This window comes from Triticum urartu, chromosome 3 (assembly GCF_003073215.2).
Source record: "Triticum urartu cultivar G1812 chromosome 3, Tu2.1, whole genome shotgun sequence".
NCBI classification, from domain to species: domain Eukaryota; kingdom Viridiplantae; phylum Streptophyta; class Magnoliopsida; order Poales; family Poaceae; genus Triticum; species Triticum urartu.
In genome coordinates this window covers 623,703,358-623,724,056 of record NC_053024.1, presented here as the reverse complement: position 1 = coordinate 623,724,056, position 20,699 = coordinate 623,703,358, and the positions used below count along the sequence as shown (strand labels likewise).

The following is a 20,699-nucleotide window of genomic DNA, read 5'->3' as shown; positions in this document are numbered from 1 at the left end:
AACTTTTGGATAAATTACAACTCAGTCCAGAAGCCCCTTTAAGGATTTCCAACAAAGAGTTCACGACCTGAACATCCACTGGGGAAGCCCACACAAAAAGGATCACATGGAAACATGGTGAAAAGACCACAAAAATCTGCCTTAGAGATCACCTAGTCAATTTAGAGATGTGTGTTTAAGCTGCGAGGCTTGTTGCTGCAATTCAACGAAACTTTGTCGCTGCTTCATCTACGAAATTTAAAGAACTGACCACATGGTGTAGGATAGGGCATTTCAAGCAAATGGCTTATCCACTGCAACAACTGTCCTTTGTCAACAATATAGACAATGGCACCAGTTGAGATTATACGAGTGAATGCATTTTCTTTTCTCAGCAATCAAACAAGGAAATCCACAACTCTCCATCTACAATGGCACCAGTTGATACATATGGACATGCTCAAAGTCAGAATGCAAATAGACATTCAGGTTCAATTAATAGCCAACCAGCCAACATCTCTCTTTTGTTTACTTATTAAGTCGACCACACAATACAATATAATCCAAACTTTAGCACGACAAGACCAACACCGACCCTCAACGAAAAATAAACAGAGAAATATGATCCTCCTTTTTTGGAGCAGAGCATTTCCTTCCTCAGATATGCAAACAAGGCAGGCGCCCTTCCTTCCTTCTGCACAGAAAAATGCAAAATCGGGGTCTGATACATCATATAATAATACATACACCCGGCAGTAGAAATCTCTCTGCATACGCAGAAAGAAAGAAAGAATCTGCATCCAACCTTTGCATCGTCAAAACTAATTAAGCTCAGCTTTTTGTGATCAAGCAACAACACTCAGGGAAATCCAAGAAAACAGCCCCCAAACTGACGGTGGCATTGGCACTAGCTAGCATGTACAAACACACAGTACAATGTTCTATAGACAGCGAACTAAACTGCTCGCAGAAGCAGGCGCAGCCCAGGCCCCAGGCAGTGTGCTCAAATTGGCTTCAACGATGGGGCTTTGGCACAGCGAGCACTGACCTCCAGCTAGAACAAGGCACTCACGGCTCAAGCCGTGTGCGCCCCAGCAAGCAGGCGCGAGGCTTAATCAGGCTTGATCTGGGCCTGTTGGAAGTACATAATTGTGAGCAACCATGTCTGTTGAGCTAGTAGTATCTTTAGAGTTTTCCTAAGCACATGTACTTTCACCAACAGTAGCGACTTCTAAGTCACAATCATGTGAACTGATGATGAAGAAACAATGGTGTGAAGTTTGAATAGCTCAAGAAACGTACATGATTTAGGAGTCCAATGCTAGCAACTTTGACCCCTTACCCCTTTCATCTCAGCTTCACATATGCCATTTATTTAAAATTGGGCTATTTAACTGCTTTCTTCTCCCAGTTCAGTCCATACTGCAGAAGCATAAAAGTTGGTTATTCTGTTATAACTGATATAAAGATATCTCTCCAGCGCATTCTTATGTTCAAAGTTGACCCACCCATAATAACTTATATCCACCCGACATATCATATAAGATATCTTCTTCTGCTGCAGCGCCCTGCTTGAGGCGCTTGGCAAGACCACAGCCTGTAGGAGAAAATGACCGTCGTCATGCTTTTCCGTCATGTCCGGTAAGTTCCACGGATGTATACTCCCTGAGGAATGCAATGTGGGTGGAAATAAAACAAACAAAAAATGATCAGTCTACTGCACAAGCAATGTAATGCATTAGAGGAATGCAGGAAAGATTAGAGTAGAGTGGCTCTTATTAAAGTAGCTTAGCTAGCATACAGCTGTCTGCATTTTACTTCAGCTGTCCTACTTATGATGTGATTCGGCTCCAAGAAAGAAAGTGGCCGTGTAGTCAAAATTAAATGCGACTACTAAAAGGAAGAAGAGAGACCAACAACAGCGAAAGACCTCTCTATACATGTACTACACAAAGCACATAGATCACTGCTGCCTTGGTTCTGACCCAAGAACTGTTCAGTCACTCACTACTTGGGCAATACAACACAACTAGAGATGCCCAACAAGTCTTCCATCCTACACTGTTTTTGGTTCACCATTAACTATCTACAAAACTCGAGCTTCCAGGTTGAGACTCCAATCAACGCCCATGAAAAACAGCACAGACCCATTCGATTTGTGGACCAACATAACACAGGCCAAAGTAGACCAACGTCCAAATCCTTCATACTACTACTCCTACTGACGAATCAAAACAATTAAACACTACAGACGGCCCTGCTGGTCTTAAGTCGTGGCATCATTGAGACTTACTTCCAGGTATACAAAACTTCATACTGGGCGAACCACGGCTACTTTCTTAGTCCTTGAGTTGTTGATCTACAAAGGAAAGCAACATCAGATAGCTGCCAACACTACATGATGTTTGACTGGAATACATAGTAGACAAGTCAGAGTGAGTACTTACAGTTCCACCACCAGTTAGCCAAGCTTCACATGTAAATAGTTGAGCAGCAAGTAAATCCTCGACATTGATCACCATCTTGATTCACTGTTCAATGATCAGAACAAAATCGATTTTACTTGTATTCAGTAGTGATTGGCACATAAAAATAGAAAATGAACTGATGGAAACTGAAAACTGTGTGTCTCTATTATATTCCGTACAGGAGACTAGAAACTTTGAACAGTGACTGAAAACTGTAATAGCTCAAAAAATGGAAGTAAGTAATCTTCTCATAGCTCAGAACTGAAAAAAATAATGAATAGGACGTCACTGGATGCACCTACTTACCGCAGCAATTCAAGTCTGAGCAACGCCACGAGGGGACAGGCTTCAGAATTACCACCTAGCTCCAGGCTGCAATTCTGCTAGGCAATTTGTCATTTTGCTTCTTCTTGCAGTACTACACAGTGTATGGCTTGGAGGCATATTGGGCGAACCGCAGCTACTTGTTTCTCGTTGTCCACGAGTGGTTCATCTACAAAACAAAGCAGCATCATGACTAAGACTAGCTACCAACAGTTGCTGAAACACATAACAGATCAGTCTCAGAGCGAGGAACTTGCAGCGCAATCACTTATTAGGCAAGTTCATATTGAGCAGCAAGTGAATCCCTCACATTAATCAACATCCTGATTCACTAACTGTTGACTGATCGAACAAATTGCTTTACTTGTATTGGGTAGTCCTGGGAACATAGAAAAAGAGATCACACAATTGATTCAACACTATGTCTCTGTTCAACACAGGAGACTAGAAAGATGGGACACTAAAAACTGTTATAGCTACAATATAGGAAATAAGTAATCTTCTCATAGCTCAAAACTGAAAAACGATGAATAGCTTGCAATAACGCATCTTAGTGAAACCAAGTAAGAGAAATAAAAGTTGAGTTGCATTGTGGCTTTTGATGGATGTGCGGTCTGCATCAGAAACTACGCCCGGACCACCGAACCATGGAATTTCATCCGAGGTTAAAATCCTACAGAGGAAAAAACACGCACGCACACATGGCTAGCCCTGAGCTGCTGTAGTTTAAGTGTTTAACTAGCAGCAGAGCAAACACCTGGCCTGTGTAGCAGCCAATGAAATTTTCTGGTACCATCAGTTGCTGTGTGCCTTTCATGTTCGCCAGTTAAGTTAGTTGCCCAGCAGCAGAATAGCAAGTATATATACCCTATTTTCTTCCTCATCATGTATATAATATAGGTCAGATCATTCAGTGCATAGTTGTTGTACACTCCCTCCGTCCCAAAATAAGTGTCTCAAACTTAGTACAACTTTGCACTAAAGGTAGTACAAAGTTGAGACACTTATTTTGGGACGGAGGGGTACAAAACAAGTACTCCCTCCATTCAGAAATAACTGACGTGGTTTTAGTTCCAGTTTGAACTAAAACCACACTACTTGCTTCCCAACAGAGGCAATACACTGTGGTTCAGGAATTTGAATCATTTAAATTACTAGAGCGCTACATATCAAAACAGAGGAGCCCCAAGCTTATCTAAAAGAACAACTCTGAACCATCATCCCATCATAGACACAAGAACATATATCTTTAATTCTTTTCATGGTTTTGCCTCGGTGGTTCTACCCACTCAGATAGAAAAGACACGATTTTTTGAACCCCAAATCAATAGGTTATGTGGAAGCATGCATGTGCAGAAAAATATACTCCCTCCATTCCAAAATAAGTGTAGATATAGAAGATAAAATCACATGTACAAACATAGCTGCTCTGCCAAATAGGCTTGGTAGTAAACAACCATAGGTTTAGAGATGCAAATATACAAGCTACATACTACTAACATGGTTTAGAGATGCAAACATAACTGTGCTTTCAAGAACAGTTATGCAAAAATAATCACTCATGTTCCACAAAAATGCCAAGAGAAGTGGACTTCTTTTTTATTTCTCTTTATAGTGCCCACATATAATAATACATAGCGTACATTACTCTCGGACATGGTTTGCATAAAACATGTCAACAAATAGCTCTACATCCAGAAGACTACAGGAGAAACTGTCTCGAGATGCTTAGAGACTACATAGGAGTTAGTGTGGTGGCGCGTGGTTTGCAGTTGTCCCCTACGATCATACTTAAGACCAAACATGCTCAAGTGGAGCACACAGCCGTCACGGTCACCGAAGGCGCACTTAAACTCCACTCCCTCGCGTAGCACAGACTCCACAAGGCAAAAGCTGCCGTCGCCCATGTAGGCGAGACTGGGCCTCGCAAATGCCAGCCGCCTCTCCGGGTCCTTGTGGAACAGCTTCTCCCTGGTCACCTTCCACTCGGGCTCCACCGCACTTGTGCTGCTGCGGGAGGCGACTTCACAGGAGCAGATGTACCCGTCCTTGTGAAGCCCGACCCATGCGTCTAGCCCGTCGTCGTAGTGTGCTTGCCCTTGGAATGGTAGAGCCCAATCCCCATGCAACCTCCACTTGGAAGTCCTGGTGTCGAAGGAGAAGGTGCCCTTTGGAAGATGATGATAGCGTATGTCGTGTGCGGACATGAATATGGTGTGCCCGTCCGGGTGCAGCGCGTAGGAGGTGATCACGTCATCCATGGCGAATGGTGGCGGCGAGGGCACGCTTTTCCAGGACCACCTCATGGTTGGGCTCGGCCACGGCTCGTCCTTGTCCATTGGCGCCCATGACATGGCCTCGAAAGAGTGCTGCTCGTGGACATGGCGATGTGTCAACGCGTACATCATGCCGCCGGCGGCCACGGTGAAGGTGGTCCTGTCAATGAGTCGAACCGGTGGGCAGGGGCCCATGGTGAGCCCGGCCGTCTCGGTGTCGAACACGAGGGTGGGAGTGTGCGGGCAGCATGGGTTGGTGGTGATGAAGATGTCACTGCCCATGGTGGCGAAGTCCATGTGAAGACGTTTTACCGGTGCGACCAACCGGAGAGCAGCAGGGTCGGGGAACCCATGGTGCAGGTCGGTGGTGGTGTCCTGCAAGGCGTCGACGTCGATCTTGCGGATGCTGAAGCCCTTATGCCAATCATCCAGCACCAGGTAGAGGTGCTTCTTTGGCACACCACGCGGCCTTTTGCCAGTGCGGGCGACGTCGAGGTGCGAGTGCTGACGCTTAGACATGTTTTCTCCAATCGATCTTCCGGCTCTAACTGGATCTAAAGATTGATTTTTTTGATTCTGATGATGATTACGAGGTTGCCAGTACAGGAGAAGAAATCTATAGACAAACGGAAGTGCAAGGAGATGGCAATGGGAATCCAGATCTAACCTGGCGATAAAATGAGAGGTTTTCGAATCCCTCATATTTATGAAGTGAGAGGCTCAGCCGACTCCCAGCTGGGCTCGGATTGCAGACCCCGAGACGGAGCAGAACCACCATGACGAACTCCCTAGAAGAGAGCCAGGGGGGAACTAGGGTTGGGGGAGGGGAGCCGAATCAGGAGTTAAACCGGGATTGAAAAGGAAAAAGGGGTCACCGCCGTGGTCGCTGGAGGAGTCGCCGCCGCGCTCGTGCTCCACTCCCGTGGAAAATCTGCAGTTGTCGGACCGCCCGTGTGGCTAGAAGGCAGTGGAGACGCGCCGCCCCTCTCGTGGTCGCCGAGATCGTGGCCGCGCCGCCCCTCCCGTGGTCGACGAGATCTTGGTGTGGCCGGCGGCGCTCCGCCCCTCCTCTGCCCCCTCCATTTTTTTTGGAGCTTGCTCCACGAATTCTGCGCGCGGCAGTGCGGCTCGGCCCATTCCGAGGGACAGCTTAGGCGCAGACATGGTCCCGTTCTGGGATTGAGCCTGTTTTTTTGTTTTCTTTTGACAGATTAAAATAAATTCGCTCAAAAAACTTCTCTAAAAAAAGTACATAGTAAAAGATATTCATGAATTTCACCCAAAAAAGATATTCATAAATTTTGTCGAAACTTCACGGATTGAAAATGTTCATGCATTTTCAATAGCTTCCATGAATTTCCAAAAAATACTCTAAATTTTAAATAAACTCAAGAAATTCTAAAAATAGTAATCATAAAAAACTTCACTGAGTTGTTAAAAAATGTGTACACAATTTTTTTTAAAGTACTTGTTTTTATTTTATATTAAAAAATTCTCACGAATTTTTAAAACAATACATATTAGTTCTTATGCCTGTCCCCCGCTATTCCTTGCTCTATGTATGGATTTTTTTATTAAAACACAGTACAAACACATACGCGGGTCTTGAGATTGACGAAATCAGCACAAACGCCTCACCATCAAGGGAAATGTGGTTTGATCCCTGTTAGGATAGGGGTACAATCACCCTCCTAATCATTCAACTACATATTGATTCTTGTAGGGAATAATATTTTGCTGTGATATTCTAAGCGTTTCTATCATGGAATTTCTATTCTTCGCTCCTAGCAAAGAATACTATACTAGTCTTCTCGTGCAAACCACATACCAGTTGTTGTGTTTGCCGGCCCAGTTATGCTTCGTCCCATCCCACATCTTGTTGTCGATTTTCACGCTACAACGGTTTTACTGTGTTTCTTCAAACTAGTAAAGTGTAGTTGCAATGCACGTTGATATTAGACAATATATGACATTAGGTAGGATAGTTGATATTAGGCAGTATATTAATTGCATGTAAATATTATGTAGGATATTATTTGCATATTAATTATGTGACTAGTGTCGATATTGATATTTGATATGATATTAATTGCATGCTAGACATGTTGAGCCCTCGCCGGGGCAGTCTAGGTCATTAGATTGACCTGGTTTGATGGTCAAGATTAGTTGCATCTGCCTCTATAGGTATGTTTATATTGATATAAATATAGAACATAGTGATATTTTTTGAGGTGCAACGGCTGGCATGTTGTCATGAAAGTGGTCTGAAAAATATGAAACTTGGCATATTGTCATGACATGGTATCAATGGGTTGCAGTTAAATTTTCAAAAAAAAATTTAAAAAAGTTGTGATGTAAACTGCTTAGAAATCGGAGCATCCCAAGGAAAAGAATTGTAGTTTCGAGAGGGAACGTGCAAGGTGTGAGGAAACCAAGCTGGGCGAATTCACAAGGTTAGTGGCAATCAACTTGGTTGGGCACCGAGTCTAACAAGTTTGTGCCACTTGGTCTCACATCTGATCCACCCCTGACCTACAGTCAAACAAGAAAACAAGTCGCTACCAATTTTTATCCTGTTTACCTATTTTGATAAATTTTGTTTACTTCAAATCTAAGTTTCTTAACCTCCAATCTGGGAGGCCCCTTTGTGGCTCTGGGGCTGGTGTCGACGCTAACTCATGTGCAATGTACTTGTTGTAGGGATGACACGGTGCTCTGGCGGGGTAGGTTGTGTGAGGAGGACCGAGGTTTGGCTCCAAGCCCCAGCTGCCCCGCGCGGCTGATCCCCCCCCCCCCTCGCATATGCCATCCTCGCGTGTCGATCTGACCGCACCGCCTGTATCTGCTGATCCGTGGTAATAAATGATTCAGGTGGGGGAGGCCTCCCCCCCCCCCCGGTGAAATTTCAAAATAAAAACTAGAGCAACATCTTAGGTTTTGGTGGTGTTTCCTTCATCTTGATCTCCTTCCTAAGACCCTCGAGTTATTTTGCCTACGGGTATGCTTGTCAAGCTGGTGCGTCCAATGTCGATTGAATACGGCAGTAGAAGCCTACCACAAAATGCTATAGCACAAGATGGATGATAGACTAGATAGAATAAATCCCAGACTTAAGACATCCAAAGAAGAAAGCTTCAAGAGCACACCATCTCGTGGGACTGGACATCTCTTATCAACGAGACATTGGGTTCATCAGCTTGCCGTCATAACCTGAAAATAACACCGCATGATTTTTGTATCCGAACGGGACAACGACCACAACCAAACCTAGAACAAAGTCGTCAAACCTACGCTATACCATGGTGATTATTTGAGGCTTCTCCTACATGGCGATGCCGAAGAAGACATGGGAGGTAGCGGGCAGGCGTGGCCGTGTGGGTGTATGGCACTACAAGAAAAAAAAGCCATATACCTAATACACTCAGCTTGTGCAGATTTAAACTCAGTTTATGTATAAGCTGAGTAAAACTCCCGGCTTATAGGACATGGTTTATAGTAAACCGGTTTATACGGTATAAGCCGAGAGCCATGACAAAAAAACATGGCTTATGTATAACCAAGTGTTTCCATAAGGCTCTCGATTTAATAAAGTAACATGACGACAGCCGGGTGTTAAGGGCCATTTGCCACCGTCTGTATAAGCCGAGTGCTACCGTATGTTGCAGGGTTTATACATAAGCCGAGGGTGGCCGTGAGTTGCATAGTTTATACATAAGTGTTTGACACGAAAAATAATAACAAACAACGATGGTTATTGTGTTATTATCTTTCTACGCGCCAGAGGAAATAAATATGCGGGCGTGCCAGTGTATTAAATACACAAAGAAAACATAAGGAAATTTGTACTTTATTAATCTCTTATCGGAGAAACAAATTACATGATCCCTTTACATAAGCGCTCCATGGCCTGCTAGCACGGCCGATATGGCTTGGGCGATTGTGAAGTTCTGGTTCACGGGGCCTCGGAAGGCTCCCGATTAATTACGTCCGCGAGTCGAAGTCGCGGACCACCTCCGATTAAGCTGCTACAATGGTCGTCGTCTTCAAGTCTTGTCTTCTCCAAGTGCTCGGCATAGGCGATGGTGATGATGTTGTGGAATAGAGTGGTGGAGCGGTATGCCCGTCGCTCCGGAGATGTTTGGCCATATCCCTCCGGCTTGTCGATGTCCGATGATGGAGATGTCTGGCCTCCTCAGCTCAGACAGATGGGCGGCCTTCGCCTCGTCGGTGCCCGGCCTGGTGGTGTCCGCCTCGTCGGTGTCGGACCTGGTGGCTTGCCTTCGCCTCGTCGGTGCCCGGCAAGATGTGGGTAACCTCATCGGAAGAAGACATGTCGGTTAAGTGACTTCGCCTCGTCGGAGCTTGGACGATGTTGGGAAAGGGTGTTGATGTAGAAGTCGGAGTAGACTTGTGTGTCGCCACGTAGTGGCGTCACTTGAATATGACAACAATACGAGCTCGTCGATGTAGACCTAGGGGCGTCGCAGTTATGGGGACGACCTCCGCTCAATGCAGACGGTTGGTGTAGAAGAATGAGTACGTGCCGGTGCAGTCAGCATCCTCGCCAGGCGATAGGTGGAAGAAGATGGCGACATCATGTGGACGTTCGGTGGCGCCGATGTTGACGGCATCCTCGCCAGATGCAGAGATGATGGAGATTGCGAGGCCGTGTCGATGTAGTCGAATGGTGGCATGTCGGTGTAGTTGGCTTCTCCGTCGGGACCGATGATGATGTCGATGGCACTAGTGGTGGGGTTGATGAAGATGTGAAGACGGTGGGCAACTCCTCCTCCATCTACTTCGGTTGCACATGGGTGAACTCTGATTATCCGTCCATCTTGGTCGTGATTCCTATCGCCCGCTTACCTGTAGATGCACTGAAATGAGAGAGATAGAAAAGGATAAAGAGAAGATGATGCATGCAGGCATGCCATTAAAGCAGGTGGATGTCATGATTTTAATCTTCAGTTTTGCTAGAACTCATCTAGATGAGATATAATTTGGTCTCATTCACTTTTTATAGTCATTGGATGTGATGCTATAAGATGCGTGTGTGCTGACGTGGGTTGTATCTATTTTTGTTTTCAAAGTGAATGAGACCAAATTATATCTTATCTAGATGAGTTCTAGGTACTCCTTTTAATCTTCCCTTGCTGAGATAGATGGTGGCGCAGCCTTGTACGCCGGCCCCCTCATTGCGGCGTGTGCACCACTGTACATGTTCGCCAGGTGGAAGTAGTCCGAGTGTCCGACTCGGGGTGTCATAGGGAGCCACCTTGGGATGCCTGTGTTGAGGTAGTACGTGGCAGCGTGTACGGACGAAGGCTCCGCCTGGCTCACCCGGCGGACGTTCGTCGTTGTTGCGGTCTTCACAGGCGTGCCTCGTCGCTGCCATCTTGAGCTTTGTTGTGGCGCGTGCTACATCGCCGCCGCGAGTGTCTCATCGACTCCATGGAGATGGCATTGAAGCTGCTTCTTCATGTGTACATGAATATCATCTGCTCAGCTCTTGGGTGTCATTGAACTCAACTTTGGTGTAGGTTGATATTGGATCTCCGGGCTGTAAGCGGGCGGCTTCAATGTCGTGGTGGTGGTGTAGATGGTGCTGGGCTGCAGGTCTGCAGCTTCGACGTCGTTGTGGTGGTGTAGATGGATGAAGACGCCGGTCGAAGAAGACACCATGGGTGGCGCACGTGGACGCCTTGGGTGCCTTTGCACCAAAAGTGCTAGGGCCTGTGTGCGGGCTCCTCCGTATATCCCAGACGACCAGGGTGTGGGCTGGTCGGTGAGCATGTCTTCGCCATGGGCGCGTCTCGCTATCTCCTCTCCGCCGCCGCCGTGGGAACATCTTCAACTGGGCATGTGTTGGCCTATGTGAGGTCGCCGTGCTCGGCGTGCGTGCTGCCGCCGACGCGTCATCTCGTCCTCGACGCTGCCACCGCAGGCCCGTCTCCTCTTGGCTCGGTTTCTCCCGGGTGCAATCTCCCGATGGCCTTGCGAGGTCTCCTCTCGCTGCTTTCCTCCGTGTCACCTGAAGGATTAGGGACGGAGAGAACGAGATATATTTATATACAGATAAACCATGAATTAAGAATAAGAGCTCCGTGCATGCCTCCATGAGTATGCATGAGATGCGTCCGGATGATGATTTCCGTGGAGCTAGCTTGGACAAGTCTGCATGAAGCGGCCATGTGGCGGTGGCGCAACTTCCCGGCCTTGCAAACGCGACCAGCGTTGTCTCGGGCCGCCGGCAAGCTTCCGCCGCCGTGAACCGCTCATCGTTGCCGCTGCTTCCTCTACATGGGCGCGTGTGTGAGGGCGCCGTCGGCCGCCACCAAGGGCGCACCCATCTCCTGGGTGCAGCTTCTGGTCTCTTGGCCGTCCCGGGCGCACACGCCGTGCGCGCTACTGCGGCCACGTCCTTGCCTCTCTGGGGTCTCTGGTTTGTTGGCTGCCTCCCTAGACGCGTGCTTCACCATCCGGTTGACGTGCTTTGCATCTCCAATCTGCACGGTGAAGAAGATAAAAGAAGGATAGGGAGTTATCAACGTGCATGGTTCCTATATTGTTTAGGCCTTGTTGATACGAGTCTCGACGTCGTTGCCACCGAGCATCTCATCGACTCCATGGAAATGGCATGAGGTTTTTGCTGGACGTTTGTGCGTCGGCGCGTGTAGGCCGCAGCCTCCTCCTTGTGTTGTCCCGGTGTGCCATACGGCTACCGGTTGCTTCTGGTCCATGCGCTGGTGCAACCGAAGTCGGCGCGTCATCCGCCACCGTCGCCGCCGCTTTTCTTCTCTCATCGCAAGGGCGCAGCGGGGCCTCCTCTGTAGGATCCTCCGTCCATCTACTGGCCGCCGCCACCGTGGGCGCGTCTCTCCGTGCGTGTCTCTGCTGGGCGCCTCCTCGTCGATGCTGCCGCCGTGGGTGCGTCTCCTCGCCCTCCTGGATGTGATCTCGTGATGGCCTTCAGATCTCCATCTTCGACATTTGCTAATTGAGAATAAAAGAAGAATCGTTAGAAAAGGAATTGTACGTGTGCCCTTATATGCATGTGCCATGCAACGCAAGATGTTTTCGATCAAACGCTCATGTGAAGAGCTAGCTTGACTTGACGCAGCGGTCTTGCCGTCGCCGCCGGCGCATCTTGGAGCTTGGACGGGTGTCGCTGCTGCCGCCGCGGCGGCGGCATCCTCTCGCCGGTCTGGTGCACGTGCACCGCCGAACAAGGCTGCCGTACTCGCCGCCGCCGTGGGCACGTGGCTCTTTCCCTTCTCTTTATGGTTTTTCTTGTGCGTGTGTTTTCCCGGGGCGTATTCTCTGGTACGGCTCCCCCCTCCCTTCTTCGTGGCTGCTGCCTCAGCCTTTATATAGGCCAGCGTCATGGCAATGGATAGCTATGAGATGCGCGGACGCTGCGGAGGACTTGTTCGGCAGGTGCTATTCTCATGGAGATGATAAGAACGTTATCTCTTTGAGACTTATCCTTTGTGCGTGCGGTGCAGTAGCTAGATCTGCGCATGGTCACGGCTGGCACGTTCAGCCTGGCCTGATGGGCCTGCACCGGTAATCTAAGCCAACTAGCCCCTCTACTTACTTAGCTAGCTAGTAGCCGCATGCACGCATGGGATTTTCATCATATCATGTACGTGTGCATGTTCCCTCAAACAAAAATGTACGTGTGCATGCAGAGATCTATGATTAACCTCCCTCAATGCTTCCTGCTGTTTGTTCCATCATCAAGGCGGAGGACCATGAGGCGTGCAGGAGCAGGTATATGTATCTCTTCATCAGGGCAACGAAGGTAAAATACTGATGTTGCACAGCGCCGCGCCAGCGTGTGTGCTTGGCTGGCGGCGGCCGCAACAACCATTGCGCCCGAGTAGATCAGCAGCCCTGGTGGCGAGATAGCATCGAAGTTAGTCGTAGAATTCCCACCACATGTGCTTGTACTAGTTACCACGAGAGCAGCTGGATTATCTTGAGATTGCTATCATGATTAATGAAGTCAGAACTTGTTTGTGCGCACGAGGTACGTGCACGTCCCAACTTCTCTTCAACTCATACAAGAAGGAAATGTCTGCATACAATGAGGCCATGCACACATGTATCCTGAGGTCCTTCTCTTGACAGCCCTGTGGCGTCCGAAGGTATCAGTGGCAAGGGCGCGTCTTAGCGGCCACATTGGCGATGGGCGCGTGTATTGGTGCGGTGCACCCATCACTCAGCATTAATTAGAACACCTAGGAGGCACTCCAAATTATGGCCGAGGAAGTGGATCTTCGGACATAAAGATGAGACTATGTCGCAGTCATGCATTAAGAATAGTGCAAGCGAATTCACTTACATGACGAGGAAACTTGTTGTGACCATGTAGCAGCTATGGTGCCAGCCAACAATACAACCTCTTTTTTTTCATTTGACAGCAAAATACCATGCCGTGCCCTGAAGTAAATTTATCAATCTAGCCGCGACCGCAGCTGTCGCGGTGCCAGCCGGCTAAATTGAAGGGTTTCACAGATTCATGCTGGCCGCACTGGCGCGTTGCACTGCTCCCGTGAAGTTGACACGTTGATGTAGATGAGATACTAGAAAGCCATTGGTGGGTCACCTCGTAATCATCAAGGTAACACCAAGACGTTGTGGCCGAGGTAGAAAAAAATTCTACACCGGAATCCCATCGGCGTGATCAGAACAGAGAGTGCCGGAATAGACTTCAACTCGCTTCGTTGTTATTGAAGATAAGGGTGCCAGAGTGCCGCGGCAGTGTTGTAGGTGCATGGGTGTTGCTGCTACCAGTGCTAACAACATATGTTGATGTAGACCAATAGTGTGCCGGAGTATCATCAGCGATGTAATAGACGCACTGGTGTTGCTGCCCCTAGTGTTGATGAAGTTTGTTGGTGTAGATTATTCGATGCCGAGATGTCGTCGGCGATGTCATGGACACACGGGTTCGCTGCCCCCAGTGCCGATGGCATGTGTTGGTGTAGAAAGCTCTATGTCGGGATGTCATCGACGACCCTGTGAACACATGAGTGTTAACCCCCAATGTCGATGGAGTAGGTTGGTGAAGCCAAGACGCCGTCGGCGACGTCTTGGATGAACTGATGCAATTGCCCCCAATGTTGATGGAGTATGTTGTCGACGACATTGTGGACACACGGGTTCGCTGCCCCAGTGTCTGCCGTATATTGGGGTAGACAATCAAATGTCAAGATGTCATCGACATTATCATGACGCAGTTTTGTTGCTGTCCAAGTAGCCATCCTGTCGGTGCAGGCTCAACGTGTGCGCCATTAACTAGTGATGGCTGCACTGATGATGAACAAAAGAGTGCATGCAAGCATATTTATGGAATGTAATGTCATAAAAAATGAAGTATTTTTTAGATTGGATGAAGATGTTGGCCCTCCTGACAATCACTAGCTATAATGTGTCATCAATAAAGGCTACCAAAGGGCTTATCATTGGGGACTGTCGAAACGACCATCAGCAAGTTAAGAACTGAATAAGCTTTAGCTTATGTGTATGGGGACACCGTGCTTCAGAGATGCCTCTGACAGGCAGTAGAAAAGCATACCCTAGCCCATCATGGTATCGAGAAACCCTACAGCTCGATCATGCCCCCCGCGCAATGCCTCAAGAACCCAGAGACTTAGGTGAGGTTGATAAGGGTGATGGTTTTGGGATAACAGCTTGGCTATTTTTTTCTTCATGCATTAATGAGGGGTGGTGAATGGCTATCTTCCGCCTTCTTTCCAGTGGTTCCCCTACCGCTCAAGATTGCCGGATTTGCTTCTTGGCACTTTTGGAACTTTTTGATTGCTTCTTGGAATTTGAGGTTTCCTCTATTGTGAGGATTGCTTGCATGGGCTGGCTGCATTACCTTGGACTTCATGAGTATTTTTTCACTTTGGAGATTTGCTTGCACTTCTTCGGGGATCACTTTCCACACTTGCTCGGGGGCCCACCTTCAGAACTTGGAAGACAACCATTCACCTATGTGTACTAAGAAAACCCTCTGGCACTTTATTTGGGGCTTTTGGTGGCACGACCCAGGGTTGCCATGTGGCTACACACCGCCCAACTTGTGTTGGGTCAGGTAGCCCTTTCATGATCTTTTCCTATAGTCTTCCCTGGGACGTGAGCTTCTGTGAACCTGAGACATGCCGGGAAACATGATGGGCGCGGGGTCTGATAATAGAAGTGCCCAAGTAGTCTTAATTTCTAGCATATACTTGTTTGTACACACGTATTAACGCTATATTTTTATAATTGATAAGCACAAAATTACGACAAAATCTCGTCGAACAATAAGCCAAGTGCCTCGTCTGCCACATGGTTTATACATAAGCCGGGTGCCACCGTGGGGCGCACAGTTACTATATTTTCGAACGGAGGGAGTATGAATTTACACTATTCTCTTGCATATATTTTGTACTTACATGAAAAAAGAAAATAATTTAATTTAAAATATTTAGAACATAGTTTTTTTTCTATTTTTTACATGAATTTGATGGGAAAAATATGTGTGCGCATTTTGGGAAAAATGTTAAATGAATACCTCTCGATATAAGAGCCGAGCTGGATTCCCGGTAGGCTGAGTGCAAATGCTTTCTCATATATTGCAAATAGTTATATTTGTTAATTGAAATTTTCGTAAATGTAGTTAAACTCATAAGAGGGCTATTATTTTGCTAAACCATAATACTCTCATGAGCAGTATCTTACATAGGATGCCACATACACATATCGATAATTATCAGAATACATTTTTGTTTTGTTGTTTTCTCACATAGGCACACCATATATACTTCACACTTTATATTCTACTCCCTCCGTAAAGAAATATGAGAACATTCTAAATATTCTTATATTTCTTTACGGAGGGATTAGAATGTTCTTATATTTCTTTACGGAGGGAGTACTAGGAAAAAAAGGGAAGGCGTGATGCACGACCCAATCTCTCTTGAACCTGTAACAGTAATCATCTTCAGCCCTTCATTTCATGGTCATCCCATCGGATTTCCACAACTTACAAAAGTAGGACAAGCCTAACAGTATGTTTTCCTTGTTAGCGGCAACAACATTTGTACAGTAGTGATTCCCTCCCTGAAAAGAATCTTGTACTGACCGTGAGCACTGAGCGGAGAGGGCTCGTGATGCAGATGGTGCACGTCCTCAGTCAACACCTCAGTCAACACCGCTTGCAGCATTACCCGTACGTGCCTTTATTTCTTACTGCCACCAGATCTGAGATGCAGTGATTCTCTTGTCGGTTAGACAGGTTCTCATGATGCACGAGTCTTGAATAGCAAACGTTGTCCTAATTATGCCATGTTAAAACGCGCAAACGGGCTGAATTATGAATATAAAATTTATCAAGGGATAGTGAGTTTTATAGTTATTAAGGTTATTATTGAGAAATAGTACTCAATGATCATCTGATTTTTTTTCAAAAATAATTTGTCAGAATCAAAAATTATAAGACACCTGGGCTCTGAAGTTTCAAAATAGGCGCGATGTACGACCCTATCTCTCTTGAACATGTAGTAATCAACTTCAGCCCTTCATTTCATGGTCCATCCTATAGGATTCCACAAGTTCCCATTCAGAGGGAAATCTCATTTTAAAACTGAATCATATATATGCCTCCGTCCGGGATCCATTTCTCTGACAAGTATTTCCGGATCCATTTCTTCGACAAGTATTTTTGAACGGAGGTAGTACCAAATTACTAACAAGATGCACCTAAGGATCGTTGTATTCTAATGATGGCCTTGGAGGAAAAATCTTATCCTGATTGTGAGCACGGAGCACATGAGCTCGTGATGCACGAGGTGCACATCCTTAGTCAAGAAAGCATGCAGCGTTGCCCGTACGTGCCTTTATTCCTTACTGCCACCAAAGCTGAGATCGAGTGATTCTGTTGCCGGTGAGAAAGGTGCTCGTGATGCACAAGGATGAGTCAGCACCACCAGTTCTGTCCTCGTATGCATCCTAGCGCCTTCGTGGTGCACATGGCTGATCCTCACATGCACAAAACATCATGGGGTGTCTCGCTCCATCTAATCCTAGACATGCTCCTATTGGCATTGGCCCTAGCTAGCGATCTATAAATACGACTCCCAGCCTTCTAGTTCTCACACACAACAATCTACTAGCATCTCATAAGCCTACAACATCCCTTGAACCAGAGCCCCACCCAACTCACTAGTCACCATGGCCAATTTCCAGATAACTCCCCGCGCCGCGTTCGTGGAGAGCAATGAGCTCAACTTCCGCAGCATGTACCTTTTCCACACTCCCCTTGGTTCAAACCAGAATCAGTCAGGCATAATAGACTCGAATGTTACTACCGGTTTGGGTGCGACCGTCGTTAACAACTGGCCGATATGTGATGGCCCTAGCCCCGGCGCCACCGTTGTTGCGCGTGCACAAGGCCTGCATATCTATGCCGGTAACTGGCAGAATACTTTCAGCATAACATTCGAGGTTGAAAGGTACGTACACAGATGCATTCATACATGGTTATATATATCTTTGTGAAGCAATATATCTTCATGTTGATTAGTTAAACTACAGATGATTATATCATTAGGTAATACTGTATATTGCAGTGCATGATACAGTTAACAACCACATCTTTTTTTGAATTTTATTTTTTTGAATTTTTTAACAACCACATCTGAACGTGATATAGGTTTAAGGGATCAACGCTTCAAGTGATGGGGATATCCGTTGAAGAAGGTGAGTGGGCTATTGTTGGTGGGACAGGACAGTTCGCTATGGCGACCGGTGTCATCTACAAAAAGTTCCATGAGCAAAGGAGCGACGGTAACATCATAGAGCTCACTGTCCATGGATTTTGTCCCATGCTTAAAGGTTCACAGGTGAGATGAATAACCAACATATACAACTACTTTTTGTCTTCACCTAAATCTTCATTAGTTTGTGTCCGCGTCCCTTTTATTCAAGAAAATATCACATAATTGTCTTATCATATTGTAGAGCCTTCCCACAAAGGTTGGACCATGGGGTGGAAATGGAGGCTCAGATAAAGACATCGTCGAGGCACCAAGACGTATAGAGAGCATCACAGTTAGCAGCGGCACCATCATTGATTCAATCAAATTTTCTTATGTCGACCAAGCTGGTCAGAAGCGCACTGTTGGACCCTGGGGAGGTTGTGGAGGAAAACAAAATACGGTCAGTGGACTCTTTTAATGAAATTTTATGTGATTTTCTCAGTTTCATATGTAAGCAACAAACACTTATTTATTCTTGCGCAATGCAGTTCGTACTCGGCACTTCTGAGTTTGTGAAGGAAGTTTCCGGAACATTCGGCCTTTATGGCAGAGACAACCACAACATAATAACATCACTGAAATTTGTCACCAACATGAAGACATACGGGCCTTTCGGACAAGCAAAGGGAACCACTTTTACCATACCCGTGCAAAAGAATAGCAGCATCGTGGGCTTCTTCGGACGCAGTGGGATATATCTCGACGCGCTTGGTGTCTACGTGCACCCTCTCTAAGCTACTAGCTAGCGGCTAATGCTCTTATTTCCGGTGTGTATTTCTCAATCAATTTGAATAAGCGGAAAGGATCTAGTAGACTTTTCTCTTGTCTAGAAGATCCTATCAAGCCACCCAACTGCCTTTTTTAATTAGCTTTGTTGTGATGAATAAAAGTCTCGGTTTTATATGTGGGATGTGATTTTCTTATATATGCGTCTTGCTTGGGATGCATGTAAAGTGATGACACCTATGAGAGTTGAGTCGAATCATATCTTCTCTGCATAATTTTGTATACAACCATCTAATAATTAACCTGATAGGAAATCTCAAGGAGGTTGTTTCGTCATCCGTGCTCCTGCCCCTCATCCTCCTCCCACTTTGCATGCAGGTTCGGAAAATGGAACAAGAGGGAGGGCCCAAGGTCTTCAGTAAGCTTATTGTGTGCTCACCATTTCTCACTAGAGATTGTGGTAAATAAAAGGACACGCATAAGGTTGTAGTGGTAACAGAGACATCCTTCATCATAGAACTGCTTATAAGAACGGGCGAATCATACAAGCACCTCTTCCCATTGCAAGATAAATAGATCAAGTTGGCCAGACAAAACCCAAATACCGGAGAAGAAATACGAGCCTATATGCAATCATGCATATAAGGGATCAAAGAAACTCAAATAACTTTTATGGATATAAAAAGATAGATCTGATCATAAACTCAAAGTTCATCCGATCCCAACAAACACACCGTAAAAAGAGTTACATCATATGGATCTCCAAGAGACCATTGTATGGAGAATCAGACGAGAGAGAGGAAGCCATCTAGCTACTAACTACGGAACTGAAGGTCTAAAAAGAACTACTCACACATCATCGGAGAGGCACCAATGGAAGTGGTGAACCCCTCCGTGATGGTGTCTAGATTGGATTTGGTGGTTCTGGACTCTGCGGCGGCTGGAATTGATTTTCGTCGACTCCCCTAGGGTTTCTGGAATATTGGGGCATTTCTAGAGCAAAGAGGCGGTCCGGAGGGCACCCGAGGTGGGCACAACCCACCAGGGCGCGCCTGGGCCTCTTGGCGTGCCCTGGTTGGTTGTGCTCTCCTCGGAGCACCCCCTGGGCGCAACCTTGGCCCATTAGGTGTCTTCTGGTCCATAAAAAATCTCTGTAAAGTTTCGTTGCATTTGGACTCCGTTTGATATTGATTTTCTGTGATGTAAAAAACATGCAAAAAACAACAACTGACACTTGCCACTATATCAATAGGTTAGTACCATTTTTTATAAAATGATTATAAAACATTCAAGATTGATAATATAACAGCATGGAACAATTAAAAATTATAGAGACGTTAGAGACGTATCACCCCACCATATCTCCCTGCCCATCAGTGCATATGGCGAGCACCAGCCACCTACCCACCGGAGAGAGACGCCGAGCGGACACCACATGTTGCCGCAGAAGGGCTGTAGAAGCGTCCAATCGTCCCCGCAACCTAACCCGCTGACTATCATGGACCGACGCTCCACTGCCAAGCGACTGCACGCCGCCAGTAGCCTCCACTGCACTGCCATGGACCACGCCCCAAGCCTTGAACCCGACGACCACGACCACCAGCCTGCACCACCCCACTGACAACCAGGCGTGAGATCCAGATGGATTTCACACTAATCTGGCACGCAAGCTCCAGTAAGGTAACTACAACAGCTAACAAACGCCAGGCCTAGACACTGCTGCAACGTGTTGAAGCTCGCCGACAAAACCTACTGAGTAGTTGATGAAACTCTGACGAATCCTCGCTATAGTTGGATATCTGCCAACTCCTTGATCACATCTCATACAGCCCTCACACACGGACATAATAGATATGCATGCTCCGCACTCTCCAGTCGACCACAGAAACAACAACACGCAGCATCGGAGATGTGTTGTCGTTATAATTATGCTCCGGATGGAAGACAATCTTGAGCAAAATGCCATAGGACAACTTTCATTTTATCGGGAGCTTTTACAGCCGAAATGGCCTTCCAATTCTTCTCCTCAACAGCTATATTCAAGGATAGACCAGAGCCACTTTTGCTGCGAGTTAAAAAAAGAGAGCCAACGGCGTCATATTACATGCAGATAG

The 20,699-nt window shown here is 46.6% G+C and overlaps 2 protein-coding genes across 10 annotated transcripts; one reads left to right on the top strand and one right to left on the bottom strand.

Annotated features, from left to right (window-relative positions):
- Nucleotides 1–365: 365 nt before the first annotated feature.
- Nucleotides 366–6,210, bottom strand: LOC125545429. 9 transcript variants are annotated; one of them, XR_007300025.1, is made up of 9 exons: nt 5,923–6,194; nt 5,715–5,835; nt 3,082–3,150; nt 2,754–2,940; nt 2,427–2,510; nt 2,273–2,338; nt 1,488–1,644; nt 1,282–1,401; nt 366–1,111 (listed from the first exon to the last, which is right to left on the bottom strand). XR_007300025.1 is itself a non-coding variant. In XM_048709357.1 (3 exons), the coding sequence occupies exon 3, from the start codon at nt 5,564–5,566 to the stop codon at nt 4,460–4,462; it is 1,107 nt and encodes a 368-aa protein (XP_048565314.1). In that variant the 5' UTR covers nt 5,567–5,601; nt 5,715–5,835; nt 5,923–6,210; the 3' UTR covers nt 3,157–4,459. The 9 variants fall into 9 exon arrangements, 2 of the variants coding, with proteins under 2 accessions (XP_048565314.1, XP_048565315.1); XR_007300024.1 differs by lacking the exon at nt 3,082–3,150 and having other exon boundaries at nt 5,923–6,192; XR_007300026.1 differs by lacking the exon at nt 3,082–3,150 and having other exon boundaries at nt 366–673; nt 5,923–6,192.
- Nucleotides 6,211–17,191: 10,981 nt separating this feature from the next.
- On the top strand, nt 17,192–18,762 carry LOC125548879 (mannose/glucose-specific lectin-like). Its single transcript, XM_048712404.1, has 4 exons — nt 17,192–17,553; nt 17,754–17,943; nt 18,062–18,259; nt 18,348–18,762. Exons 1-4 carry the CDS (start codon nt 17,273–17,275, stop codon nt 18,591–18,593), a joined length of 915 nt encoding a protein of 304 aa, XP_048568361.1. The 5' UTR covers nt 17,192–17,272; the 3' UTR covers nt 18,594–18,762.
- The last annotated feature ends 1,937 nt before the right edge of the window (nt 18,763–20,699 follow it).

Excerpts from the sequence above, each read along its gene's own strand:
- LOC125545429 (XM_048709358.1), bottom strand. The coding sequence starts at position 5,566 with ATGTCTAAGCGTCAGCACTCGCACCTCGACGTCGCCCGCACTGGCAAA.
- LOC125548879 (XM_048712404.1), top strand. The coding sequence starts at position 17,273 with ATGGCCAATTTCCAGATAACTCCCCGCGCCGCGTTCGTGGAGAGCAAT. Across the intron at positions 17,554-17,753 it reads ATAACATTCGAGGTTGAAAG|GTTTAAGGGATCAACGCTTC; the intron begins GTACGTACACAG and ends AACGTGATATAG. Across the intron at positions 18,260-18,347 it reads GTGGAGGAAAACAAAATACG|TTCGTACTCGGCACTTCTGA; the intron begins GTCAGTGGACTC and ends TGCGCAATGCAG.